At 51.3% G+C, this 12,038-nt stretch overlaps 1 protein-coding gene and 1 pseudogene across 1 annotated transcript; both read left to right on the top strand.

Moving 5' to 3' along the window:
• Positions 1-1,139: 1,139 nt before the first annotated feature.
• LOC108531999 (olfactory receptor 6B3-like) lies at positions 1,140-2,143 on the top strand (annotated as a pseudogene).
• Positions 2,144-11,348: 9,205 nt separating this feature from the next.
• On the top strand, positions 11,349-12,037 carry LOC108531976 (olfactory receptor 6B3-like; the record flags this gene model as incomplete). The annotated part of the gene is given in 2 exon segments (XM_017875657.1): positions 11,349-11,889; positions 11,892-12,037. Coding segments are annotated over 2 exon segments (687 nt in total), but the record flags the coding sequence as incomplete, so codon positions are not given.
• Between the last annotated feature and the right edge of the window lies 1 nt (position 12,038).

Below are 12,038 nucleotides of genomic sequence, written 5' to 3'. Positions count from 1 at the left end.
TATCCCCATATTTCCTTCTGAAGGGGTCTTCTCTGCCTTTTCTTCTGAATAATACTATTTATTTTGTGACTTTTTGTTTTCATTGCCTGTTAGTGTCACAGGGCAACCAACAACTGAATCTACACATCTTTATAATTCAAATGTTCTAGCCCACATCCACATGGGATCACTGCTCCTGTTGTGGAAACCGCATTGAAAGGGCAGTGGCCCTGGTGTTAGAAGATTCCAGTCTGTGTCCTGGTGCTGCCCCGACCCTGGGTAAGTCCATGAACCTTTCTTTTTGAGTCTTAGACTTTCCATCTCAACATAGAGATGTAAGCCTTGTTTTTCCCATGACTGTAGTGAGGATTAACAGTTGTGATTTATGTTAAAATACACACTCGGGTGTGGGTGGACAGCTCCTCCCTCAGTGACAGGCCCCTCGAGAATGTTCTAGACTTCCTCCTCTCTGCTGCCATCTGTTTTCTCTCTTCTGGGATTGCGTTGCAATCTCTCCCTTGCTGATATTCCCCTCAGATCTACGGGGATAAGGATGTGGCCACTTTCCCTTCTTGGCCTGGGAGGCTCCGGCTGCGCTGTGGGTGTGCCTGGGCCTGGGGTCTGGCTAACTTGGACCTGGGCCTTACCCCTGCTTTGGTGTCTCTTCCTCCTGTAAAATCAACCCTAAAACCGGGTGACAGGTCATAGATCTAACAATTTAGAAAGAACACATCAGACTCACACAATACACCCAGAAGCCTGGGGCAGTCTGGGCTCATCGCCTGGAGGACACCAGACACCCTGTGGACTCCCTTCATGGTTATCAGGTCCCTTGGAGAAGTCCAGATGGTGAAAAATAGGACACAGTTTTGAGATGGATGAGGGAGACTGGTGGTGGCAGGCTCAGGAGGGTATTCCAGACCCAGTGTTAGAGGCTCTGAGGCCTAGAATCTATATCATCGGAGGTTAACGCTTAACACGCATCGGGGTGGGGAGCTGCTTTTGTTCCCCACTGGTGCTCTGGGGAACCGTGTGGCCTCTCTTTGCACCCAAACTCCGAAAGTCCAGCTCCCACTCTCTCTCTGCCCCAGCTGTGCCCTGCAGCCCCTTTCCTCTCGCTCTTTGATGTTTGCCAGGCCACAGCTCCCAAGCACAGAGGCATGAGGGGAGGGATGTCACCAAGGTCAAGCACCTTCATCCCTGGTGGGCTTCCCCACGGCCCCGGGGCTGCAGTACCTGCTCTTCCTCCTCTTCCTGCTCACTTACCTCTTTGTCCTGGTGAGAACCCTGGCCATCATCCTGACCTGTGTGGAGCAGCGCCTCCTCCACAGGCCATGATACTACTTTCTGAGCTCCATGCTTTCCTGGAGATCTGTACGTGTCTGCATCACCCCAAGATGCTGGAGGGCTTCCCTCCTCCAGCGAAAACGCATCTCTTTTGTCCGGGTGCATGACGCAGTCTCTACTTCTTCAAGCTCCTGGTGTGCACGGAGTGTTGCTTCTGGCTCCATGCCGTACGAACCGCTACGTGGCCATCTGGCCACCCGCTGCACTACTACGTCCTGTGACCGGGGCAACTGTGCCCTCCAGCTGGTGGGCTTCTCCTTTGTGAGCCGGCTTCCACCCATCTCCATAATCAAGGTCTATTTTATCTCCAGCGTCACGTTCTGTGGCTCCAACGCTTGAACCACTTCTTTTTGTGACATTTCCCCCATCCTCAAGCTGGACTGCATGGGACTTCTCCCACTGTGGAGCTGGTGGATTTCATCCTGGCCTTCATCATCCTGGAGTTTCCGCTCCTGGCCACCGTGCTGTCATATGGGCACATCACCCTGGCTGTCCTGCGCATCCCCTCGGGCACCAGTCGCTGGAAAGCCTTCTCCACCTGCGCCTCTCACCTCACCGTGGTCACCATCTTCTACACAGCCTTGCTTTTCATGTATGTCCAGCCCCAGGCCATCAATTCCCGGAGCTCCAACAAGCTCATCTCTGTTTTGTACACAGTTCTCACCCCCATCTTGAACCCCTTGATATACTGCCTGAGGAATAAGGAATTTAAGAATGCCTTGAAAAAAGCCTCCAACTTGGCTTGAGCTGTGCCATAGAGGGCAGGCTTTCTACCTTTCTGGAACTTTATCTCGGAATACATAGCCAGCCTCTCTGAGGAGGCCATTTGACTGTCCGCATTATTGTAGTACCGCATTTATTTAAAAATTACTTCCAAATCTGTTTTTCTCTTTCCAGAAAAAAACTGAGGTTGAGGTTAATATCATAGGTATTGTTGTTGGTGTTGTAATACCAGTACTTTCCTCCTTTTATAGACGCGCAAAGCTGTACTTAGTAAAGCTTAATAAATTTTCCTCGCCTTTAAAATGACCATGCACATTTCAGAAAGCAGCAAAACATGCCAGGTCATCTGAGATCATAAAGTCCCCAATAAATTGCAGTGTGTTAAAGTGCTGAAATGTTTAACCATGTGGCAAAATGAGTTCCACGTGTCCTCAAAGCAAAATGTGTCTCGGAAGAGTAAGGACACGTAGCCTTCTGTTTTATACCCAAGGAATGTTCTCTGATTGTCCTGGATGGACGCCCCCTCTGCCTTTTTCCTACATAAACCCCTACTCCATGCCCAGTCAGCTGCTGAGAAAATAAAAAATGTTTTATTATTGCATGAGTTGATTTTGATTGAACCTAAATACATGCAGATGCCCAGGCAGGCAGGGCCACCTCTGTCCTGTTCACTGTTGGACCTGGCAGCCTAGCACAGCGTCTGGTGCCCGATGGGCATGCGGGAGACAGAGGCTGGGTATGGGCTGGGTTGGACGTGTAGGGGATCAACAGTGCAAGGAGAGATAAAGCAAACCCAAGTGGAGGCTGCAGGGAGGGATGGAAGAGGGTCACCTGGATGGCATGATATTTACACCTTAAAACAGGAATAGAGGTTATCCAATTTAAAGGTTGGAAAAGAGGAAGGGTGTTCAGTTTCGATGATAGCAAAGCCTCAGAGGCAGGAAGCAGCATGGAGCTGTGCAGAGCTCAAAGATGCAGCATCACAGGAGCCTGGTGTTCCCCAAGGGGGAGACCTGAGACAAGAAGAGGACAGAGCCCCAAGAGCTCACACGTATGGTGGGTAGCATCAGAGCCCTGAGAGCTCCCAGGTGTGGCGGGCAGATCAGGACCCGAGAGCTTCCAGGCGTGGGGGGCAGATCAGGACCCAGAAGCTCCCAGGCGTGGCGGGCAGATCAGGACCCCGAGAGCTCCCAGGCGTGGCGGGCAGATCAGGACCCCGAGAGCTCCCAGGCGTGGCGGGCAGATCAGGACCCCGAGAGCTCCCAGGCGTGGCGGGCAGATCAGGACCCCGAGAGCTCCCAGGCGTGGGGGGCAGATCAGGGCCCGAGAGCTCCCAGGCGTGGCGGGCAGATCAGGACCCCGAGAGCTCCCAGGCGTGGCGGGCAGATCAGGGCCCGAGAGCTCCCAGGCGTGGCGGGCAGATCAGGACCCCGAGAGCTCCCAGGCGTGGCGGGCAGATCAGGACCCCGAGAGCTCCCAGGCGTGGCGGGCAGATCAGGACCCCGAGAGCTCCCAGGCGTGGCGGGCAGATCAGGACCCCGAGAGCTCCCAGGCGTGGCGGGCAGATCAGGACCCCGAGAGCTCCCAGGCGTGGCGGGCAGATCAGGACCCCGAGAGCTCCCAGGCGTGGCGGGCAGATCAGGACCCCGAGAGCTCCCAGGCGTGGCGGGCAGATCAGGACCCCGAGAGCTCCCAGGCGTGGCGGGCAGATCAGGACCCCGAGAGCTCCCAGGCGTGGCGGGCAGATCAGGACCCCGAGAGCTCCCAGGCGTGGCGGGCAGATCAGGACCCCGAGAGCTCCCAGGCGTGGCGGGCAGATCAGGACCCCGAGAGCTCACAGATGTGGCAGGCAGATCAGGGCCCGAGAGCTCCCGGGCGTGGGGGTCAGATCAGGACATAAGATCTCACAGGTATGGCGGGAAGATCAGGACCCGGAGAGCTTACAGGCATGGTAGGCGGATCAGGACCCTGAGAGCTCCCGGGTGTGGCAGGCAGCATGGACTCCTCTGGCAATTAAGGTGGGGGCAGAGATACGTTCAGTTTCCTGCCTTGGACAGGCTATTTGGCAGGTGTATGAGAGATGAAGAGGGGACCCCATGGGAGGCAAGGAGGCTGTGGAGGAGGCTGCCGGGATTGTCCACGTGAGGGATGAGCACTACCCTGAGTTGGGCAGTGGATGCAGGAGCTGGATGCAGTGGCCCGGCCCATTTGAGAGCCATGTAAGTGTTCAAATCAGCATTTGGGGTTAGAGCAGGAATACAAGGAACTGAGGAGTGCATCCAGGTATCTGCTGGGGACCGAGTGGATGCTAGAACTGAAGGAGGACGTGCAGATGAGTGAAGGCTGTTGGGGGCTCAGGGAGTGGGTTTGGGCTGTTAACTGCCACAGAGGCCCCCAGGGAGTCGGAACTGGTCGCACCTGATCTTACAGTAGGCAAAGGGTAATTCCTATCAAATGGGTAGAAATCAGATCCAGGTGAAGACTTGTTCCAAGGCCAAGGGAGACATGGGATTTCATGGGAGGGCAGGATGGGGTAGCAAAGGACTTCATGGGGTCTGATTTAAGGGATCAGGCTGACTTGGGGTCAGGAATTTAGAGCCTGCCTCTCAGCAGTTGTGAGCAGGAGAGGGCCTCGGGATTGGGTTTTGCTTGCTCCCAGTGAAGGCTGGTGGTGCCTTGGCTACATGCACGCCTGTTCATCCACACCTCTTCATCCACGGCCCTTCATCCACGTCTCTTCACCACGGCTCTTCACCCACGGCCCTTCATCCATGCCTCTTCATCCACGTCTCTTCATCCATGCTTCTTTAGCCACAGCTCTTGCCTGGTGGGCTGCTCACAGCAGGGCGATGTCTTCCTATCATCCCTCTCCTTGCTGCTGTCTGCCAGGGCCACCTTCATCACCTGTCTTCTTATTTCAAACACGTACTTTCTAATAAGCTCTTACTAAATCTAAGTCAACTCTGGCATCCGTCCAGTCCTCTGCACATTTTTGAGCCAGAGATAACCAAGAAAACCTTTAGCTCATACTGTAAGTTTCATCCCACTCTACAATTGACCTTGTGAGTCTGGTTTTAATATAGAAACTGTTTTGTAGTTGATCGCAGCATCCTCAGACTGCACAGAGCCCTGAAGCCCATCCTCCCCTGTACCAGCCAGTTCCCTGCTGGCTCCCAGGTGGCCAGGTTTGCTCTTACCCTCTGGGAGGAGGGCCACTCAGACCCCTGGGAACCCAGTTGGCTTGGAGGAGCTGTCTGGGCAGGAAGGTTGCACAGTGATGCTTCAACCACCACTGTATGTCCACCACCGGGAAATGATGAAGGTCTAAAATCTGCCTGTATCTGTATCTGAGTTATGGAAAAGTTGCTTTTCTTCCTCTGTACTCATTCTGACTGAGTTTGGATCCGTTTGCAGGGCTCGTGTCCACCCCATTAAAACCCACTTGTCACTTCCACATCTGCCAACCCCAAGCTGCTGCTTGACACCCATGTTGTTGTACAGAAGCACCACTGTCCACTGACTGTCCCCTCCAGCTCATGTCCTTTCCAGAGTCCACTGTCCTTTTCTGGCCCCCTCTAAGCTGGTACAGAGTGAGTGCCGAGACTTCCTGCCACCCACAGTCAGGACCTCCCTCCTGGGCCTCCCGGGTGTCATGACCTTGAGTTTGCCTCCTTTGTGTGCAATTGATCATCTGGGTCTCCACCCCTACTTGGCCGGCTGGGTCAGAGCCCATGTCCCTGCCTTATTTAGAGGAAGGGCACTAGGCTGGGTAGCCAGCCCAGGGACCCAGGCACAGACTCAGAGTGATGCTACTGGTGCCATTCTTGGGGCTGTGGAGAGCCGATTTTCCATCCCAGGCAGCTGGGCCAGGACATGATTTGTCTCCGGTTAAATTACTCCATATCCTCTGTCCATAGCCTTCTCTGGTCACAACTAACTGAGTCATTCATTCATTTACTCATTTATTCATCCAAGAACCTACTATGTGCCAGACACCAATCTAGGCACTCAAGGTAAATGATGAACAACATCGACAAAAATCTTCAGCCCTCATACATTTTACATTCTATTAGATGAGAAAGAAATACACAAAATAAATAGGTAAAATACTAGAATGGTATTCAGGGATACACTCTAAGGAAAATAAAACACATCAGCTCTAGTCAGCTGAAAAATGGCCCCAAAATATAGGTCTATGTCAAATCTCTGGAACCTGTGAATACAACTTTATTTGGAAAAAGGGTCTTTGCAGATGTAACTAAATTAAGGATCTGGAGATGGGGAGATCAGTGTGGATTATCTAGGTGGGCCCTAAATGCAATGACAAGTGTCCTCATAAGTGCCTGTGTGGCAGGCAGATCAGAGCCCCAGGAACTCCCAGGCATGGCAGGCAGATCAGAGCCCGAGAGCTCCCAGGCGTGGCGGGCGGATCAGGACCCAAGAGCTCCCAGGCATAGCAGGCATACTACCTGACTTCCAATTATACTACAAAGCTACAGTAACCAAACCAGCATGTTACTAGCATAGAAACAGACACATAGACCAATGGAACAGGACAGAGAACCCAGATATAAATCCACACATTTACAGTGAACTCATTTTCAGCAAAGGTGCCAAGGACATATGATGAGGAAAGGATAGACTCGTCAATATCCAAAAAGGTGCTGGGAGAACTGGATATCCATGTGCAGAAGAATGAAACTAGACCCCCATCTCTCACCACGTAAGAAAATTCAATCCAGATGGATTAAATACTTAAATCTAAGACTCAAAACTATAAAACCACTAGAAGAAAACATTGTGGAAACACTCCAGGACGTTGGTCTGGGCAAAGAATGATTTTGTGTAAGACCTCAAAAGAACAGGCAACCAAAGCAAAAACAGACAAACAGGATTACATCAAACTAAAAAGTTTCTACACAACAAAGGAAACAAGCAACAGAGTGAAGAGGCAACCCACAGAAAATAATTACAAACTATCTATCTGACAAGGGATTAATAACCAGAATATATAAGGAGCTCAAAAAAACTCAATGGCAAAAAAAAGCAAAAACCCCAAATAATCTCATTTAAAACTGGGTAAAATATCTGAATAGATATTTCTCAAAAGAATACATACAAATGACAAACAGGTATGTAAAAAAATGCTCAAGATCACTAATAATCACAGAAATGTGAATCAAAACCACAGTGAGATGCCATCTCATCTCATTTAAAATGGCTTTTATTTTTAAAAAGACAGGGAATAATAGCTTTTGGTGAGAACGAAGAGAAAGGAGAACCCTCATTCATTGTTGATGAGAATGTAAATTAGTACAGCCACTATAGGCAACAGTATGGAGGTTTCTCAAAGAACTAAAAACAGAACTACCATATAATCCAACATTTTCACTACTGTGTATAGATCCAAAAGAAAGGAAATCAATACACCGAAGAAATCTCTGCACTCCCATGTGTACTGCAGCACTATTCACAATAGCCAAAATACAGAATCAACCTAAGTGTCCATCTCAATGGACGAAGGGAGAAAAACGTGGTACTATATGCAGTGCAATATTATTCAGCCATGAAAAAGAATGAAATCTTGTTATTTGCAGGAACTGGATGTCATCATGTTAATGAAATAAGTCAGGCACAAAGACACATATCGTATGTTCTCACTCATATGTGGGAGCTTAAAAAGTGGATCTCATGGAAATAGTAGATTGGTGGTTATGAGAGGCTGGGAAAGGTACGGGGGACTGGGGTGAAGCGAGGTTGATGAATGGATGCAGATATATAATTTGATAGAAGAAATAAGACTGAGGTTAGAGATCAGTAAGGTGACTATAGTTTTCAGTAATCTATTGCATATATCAAAATAGCCATAAAAGAATAATTTGAATGTTTCTGGTATAAAGAAAAGACAAATATTTAAGGTGATGAATAGCCCATTTACACTGATTTGATATTTACAAATTATAATTGCATTCAATCGTATGTACTCCAAAAATATATGCATCTAGTATGCATAAATTTGAAAATAATAAACACACACTCAAGGAGACACACAGACCATGGGGAGGTGATGTGACCTGAGATGCAGAGATCGAAGTGTTGGTGCCACAGACCTTGAAGCCAGGAGGCCCCAGAAGCTGGGAGAGGTAGGACAGGGTTTCTTCCCTGGCAGCTCAAGCTGACTCATCTGGCAGGAGAGGAAAAAGGAAAGTCCTGGCTGGGTGTGGGACTGTAGGAAGTGAGGGAGGGGGCGGGCTGATGCAGAGGGAGAACATTCCAGAGGGCACAGTGAGTCCCAAAGCCCCAAGCCGGGTGGCAGGAGCCAGCCTAGTTGAGGAGCACCTGGGGTCATGGAATTAGAGTGGAGAGAACAGGGGAGGTCAGAAGAACGGACCACAGAGGAAACAGAAGTCAGGTGGGACAAATCCTTCCCTCAGAGGGTGTGGGCTGCACAGGAACAAGGGTGACCCATGGATAGCAGCGCCTCCAGTAGGGAGTGTGGGAGATAGCCACTGAGGAGGGTGAAGGGCCCAAACGGCGGGGGCCAGGAGCAGGCTCAACAGCCTCTCTTTGGATGCCCTCAGCCAGGCAGGGGCCAGCCTGGCCCCAGAGGCACAGGTTCACCTAATTGGCAGTGTGGGCCTTTCCATCAGCAGGGGGATAATTGGACCCTGGAGTCCCTATGCTCATCAGAAAAAGCCACAGTGGTGTCTCCCCAGTGCCTCAGGCAGCCCACTTCTCAAGAGCATGTTCAAGGCTTGTCTGGTCACTGTGGCCAGCCTGGGAGTTGCTAGACACAGGCAGAAGCTACTCTTCACTCCTGCAGGCAGCTGCAGCCATTTGCAGTGAAGCTTCCAGACAGGCCAGGTAGGATCCAGCACTTTCCATGCTGCTGATGGGCTCATTTTGCTGTGATTTTAGGGTACGATGTATTCGTTGCTTGGGGAGAGAGCTCTTCGTTTGTGTGTGTGATTGACACTCCCCACTCCACATGCCTCCCCACATACAATCTGGGGCAGGGACTCCCCTCTGCAGTCTCATGGCCAACACCAAGCAGGATGGCTCATGGATGCTCCATAAATGACCCTTGCATTTTTGAGCACTGTGCTGAGTACATACTCATAGGTATTGGGTTATGCCCTGATGTCTAACATCATGCCCAGAATTAGCCAGCAGCCTCAGGTGGCTGAATGGGGCAGAGAGCATCTGCTCACTCATCGTTGATGAGGATTGGTTCTAGGTGACTGCCAGGCACCAGGGAAGGCATCAGAGTAAATGGCTGCAGGCTGATGGTAGGTGCAGCCGGGAGGAGCTACTGCAGTACCTGTCTCATGGACCACCCCAAAATACGTCCGCTCTGTGGCATGGAAAGCTTCACTTTCCTCTCTCAGATTGGAGACCTGGGTTTGAATTTGTGACTGGGCAAAAACAGTCTTTGTAACACATTGGAGAACCTTGTTTACGATGAGAGGATGCCAGCCTCCCTCGGCAGCATCCGCGTGGCCTTTCAGTCTGTCTACAGAAACCAGGGAGGCACAGCCAAGCTAAAAAGGCAGCCATGCCCGTAGCCATGGGGGGCTCTGGAACAGAAACGGGGATTTGAGGAAAAAAAGATGAAGGCCAAAGTCTGGAGTTCAGTCCACTATAATACCAATGTCAATCCCTTACTTTGATGAAGAAACCCTCTTCACGTAGCAGGAAGCTGAATGCAGGGGCTCCCGGGGCTCTCTGCACTCTCTTTGTAACTTTTCTGTAAATCTAAAATGATTCCAAAATAAAAAGTTAATTTAAAAGAAAATGCAGCCATTGTCTAAGGTTCAGGGGATGGAGAGAGTGTGTTGTAATTTGTCAAGTAACACAGTTTCGATTTAACGAATCAATCTGGTATTAACTAGCCAACCCATTAATGATCAGTTACCAATATCCAAATAATCAAGAGAAATCTATAGAGGCCTCCACTGTCCTGGGTTAAAAGCGTAAGAACCAAAGCTCGCTACCCCCACTGCCAGCTCTCCCCGGCAAACCCATTGGACGGGTGGGGGCCGCTGGCCTTCCAACGAGCTTCTGTGGCCCCCAACTTTCCTTCTTGTGGACTTTAAAGCCCTCTGTGGCCACTCAGTTGGGAAAAGCACACAGTCACCACCTTGGATGGTGTCTAAAGAGGCAACATGCAGACTCATATCTGGAGTTCCCTTTAATGGCAGGGGTTCTTACTGCTTTTGTTTTGGGGAGATAGTAGGCAGCGACTGGAGTGAGTAGCAAATGCTTGTGAAATTGATCCTAAACTCCGAACTGCATGCTGGCATTTTAAGGCAGGGAATGGCCATGCCGCCCCAGTGGGTGATCTTGGGTTCCTACAGAATGCTCACCCTAGACAGCAGGAGTACAGGTGCGTTTCTGAGTATAAACCTGTCTCTGGGCAATTCCTTTCTAGAATTTCGTTTTTCAGCCTGGAACTTATCCGTGAACTCCAGACTCATATAGCCAACCCCCTACATGTCACTGTGAGGCTCTCCAGGAAGTGCCGCGCACCACACCTCCCCAGCACAGCCTCCAGATTATTCGGCACCCACCTGGCCCTCTCCTAGTCTTCTCATCAATTTTTAGCATTCTGGGCCAGAAACCTGGGGTCACTCTCCCCAGCTGTGAGCTGGTGGAAGTCTGCCATTCAACCCGCCTAGACTGCCAATGAAAGCAGCCACCAGGTGCCCTGTGGGGCAACGTGCTGCGGCTACCCTTTCTCTCCCCTGCCTGTGGATCACATCCCTGAGAGCCAGGCAGCCCTTTCCTGGGAGCCCTCCCTGCATTCCTCTGGCTGGTTAGCCCGGTTTGGGGTCCTGCCCTGATAGGCTGATAGCCCCTCACCTCGGGCCAAAGTTGCTGCCCTGACTTGCAAGAACCCTCAGGTGAAGGACCCTAAGGAGGGCCAGCTCTGTGTCCATGACCACTTGGATTCTGAGAGCTGCCCCGCGCATGTGTGGACTGGTAGTGCCCCTAGACTCAGAGGTTTGGGTTTCACCCACCCAGGAGCTGCCCGGCTCTGTTCCTCAGCATATTCTCTTCCTCATTTCTACTTCATGGTTGTATCTAAATGCAAGTACACACATGTTTTCTACTTTAAAACTCAGAAGATCAGCAGATCACTGCTCTCCTCTGGTGCTCTCAGGAACCGTGTGGCCTCTCTTTGCACCCAAACTCCCCATCGAAGTCCAGCTCCACTCTCTCTCTGCCCCAGCTGCCCTGCAGCCCTTTCCTCTCGCTCTTTGATGTTTTGCAGGCCCACAGCTCCCAAGCACAGAGGCATGAGGGGGGAGGATGTCACCAAGGTCAGCACCTTCATCCTGGTGGGCTTCCCCACGGCCCCGGGGCTGCAGTACCTGCTCTTCCTCCTCTTCCTGCTCACTTACCTCTTTGTCCTGGTGGAGAACCTGGCCATCATCCTGACTGTGTGGAGCAGCGCCTCCCTCCACAGGCCCATGTACTACTTTCTGAGCTCCATGTCTTTCCTGGAGATCTGGTACGTGTCTGACATCACCCCCAAGATGCTGGAGGGCTTCCTCCTCCAGCGGAAACGCATCTCTTTTGTCGGGTGCATGACGCAGCTCTAATTCTTCAGCTCCCTGGTGTGCACCGAGTGTGTGCTTCTGGCCTCCATGGCCTACGACCGCTACGTGGCCATCTGCCACCCGCTGCGCTACTACGTCCTTGTGACCCCGGGGCTGTGCCTCCAGCTGGTGGGCTTCTCCTTTGTGAGCGGCTTCACCATCTCCATAATCAAGGTCTATTTTATCTCCAGCGTCACGTTCTGTGGCTCCAACGCCTTGAACCACTTCTTTTGTGACATTTCCCCATCCTCAAGCTGGCCTGCACGGACTTCTCCACTGCAGAGCTGGTGGATTTCATCCTGGCCTTCATCATCCTGGTGTTTCCGCTCCTGGCCACCGTGCTGTCATATGGGCACATCACCCTGGCTGTCCTGCGCATCCCCTCGG

The sequence above is a fragment of the Rhinopithecus bieti genome, unplaced genomic scaffold (assembly GCF_001698545.2).
Source record: "Rhinopithecus bieti isolate Rb0 unplaced genomic scaffold, ASM169854v2 scaffold_7884, whole genome shotgun sequence".
NCBI lineage: Eukaryota > Metazoa > Chordata > Mammalia > Primates > Cercopithecidae > Rhinopithecus > Rhinopithecus bieti.
This window is presented reverse-complemented; position numbering and strand designations above follow the sequence as displayed.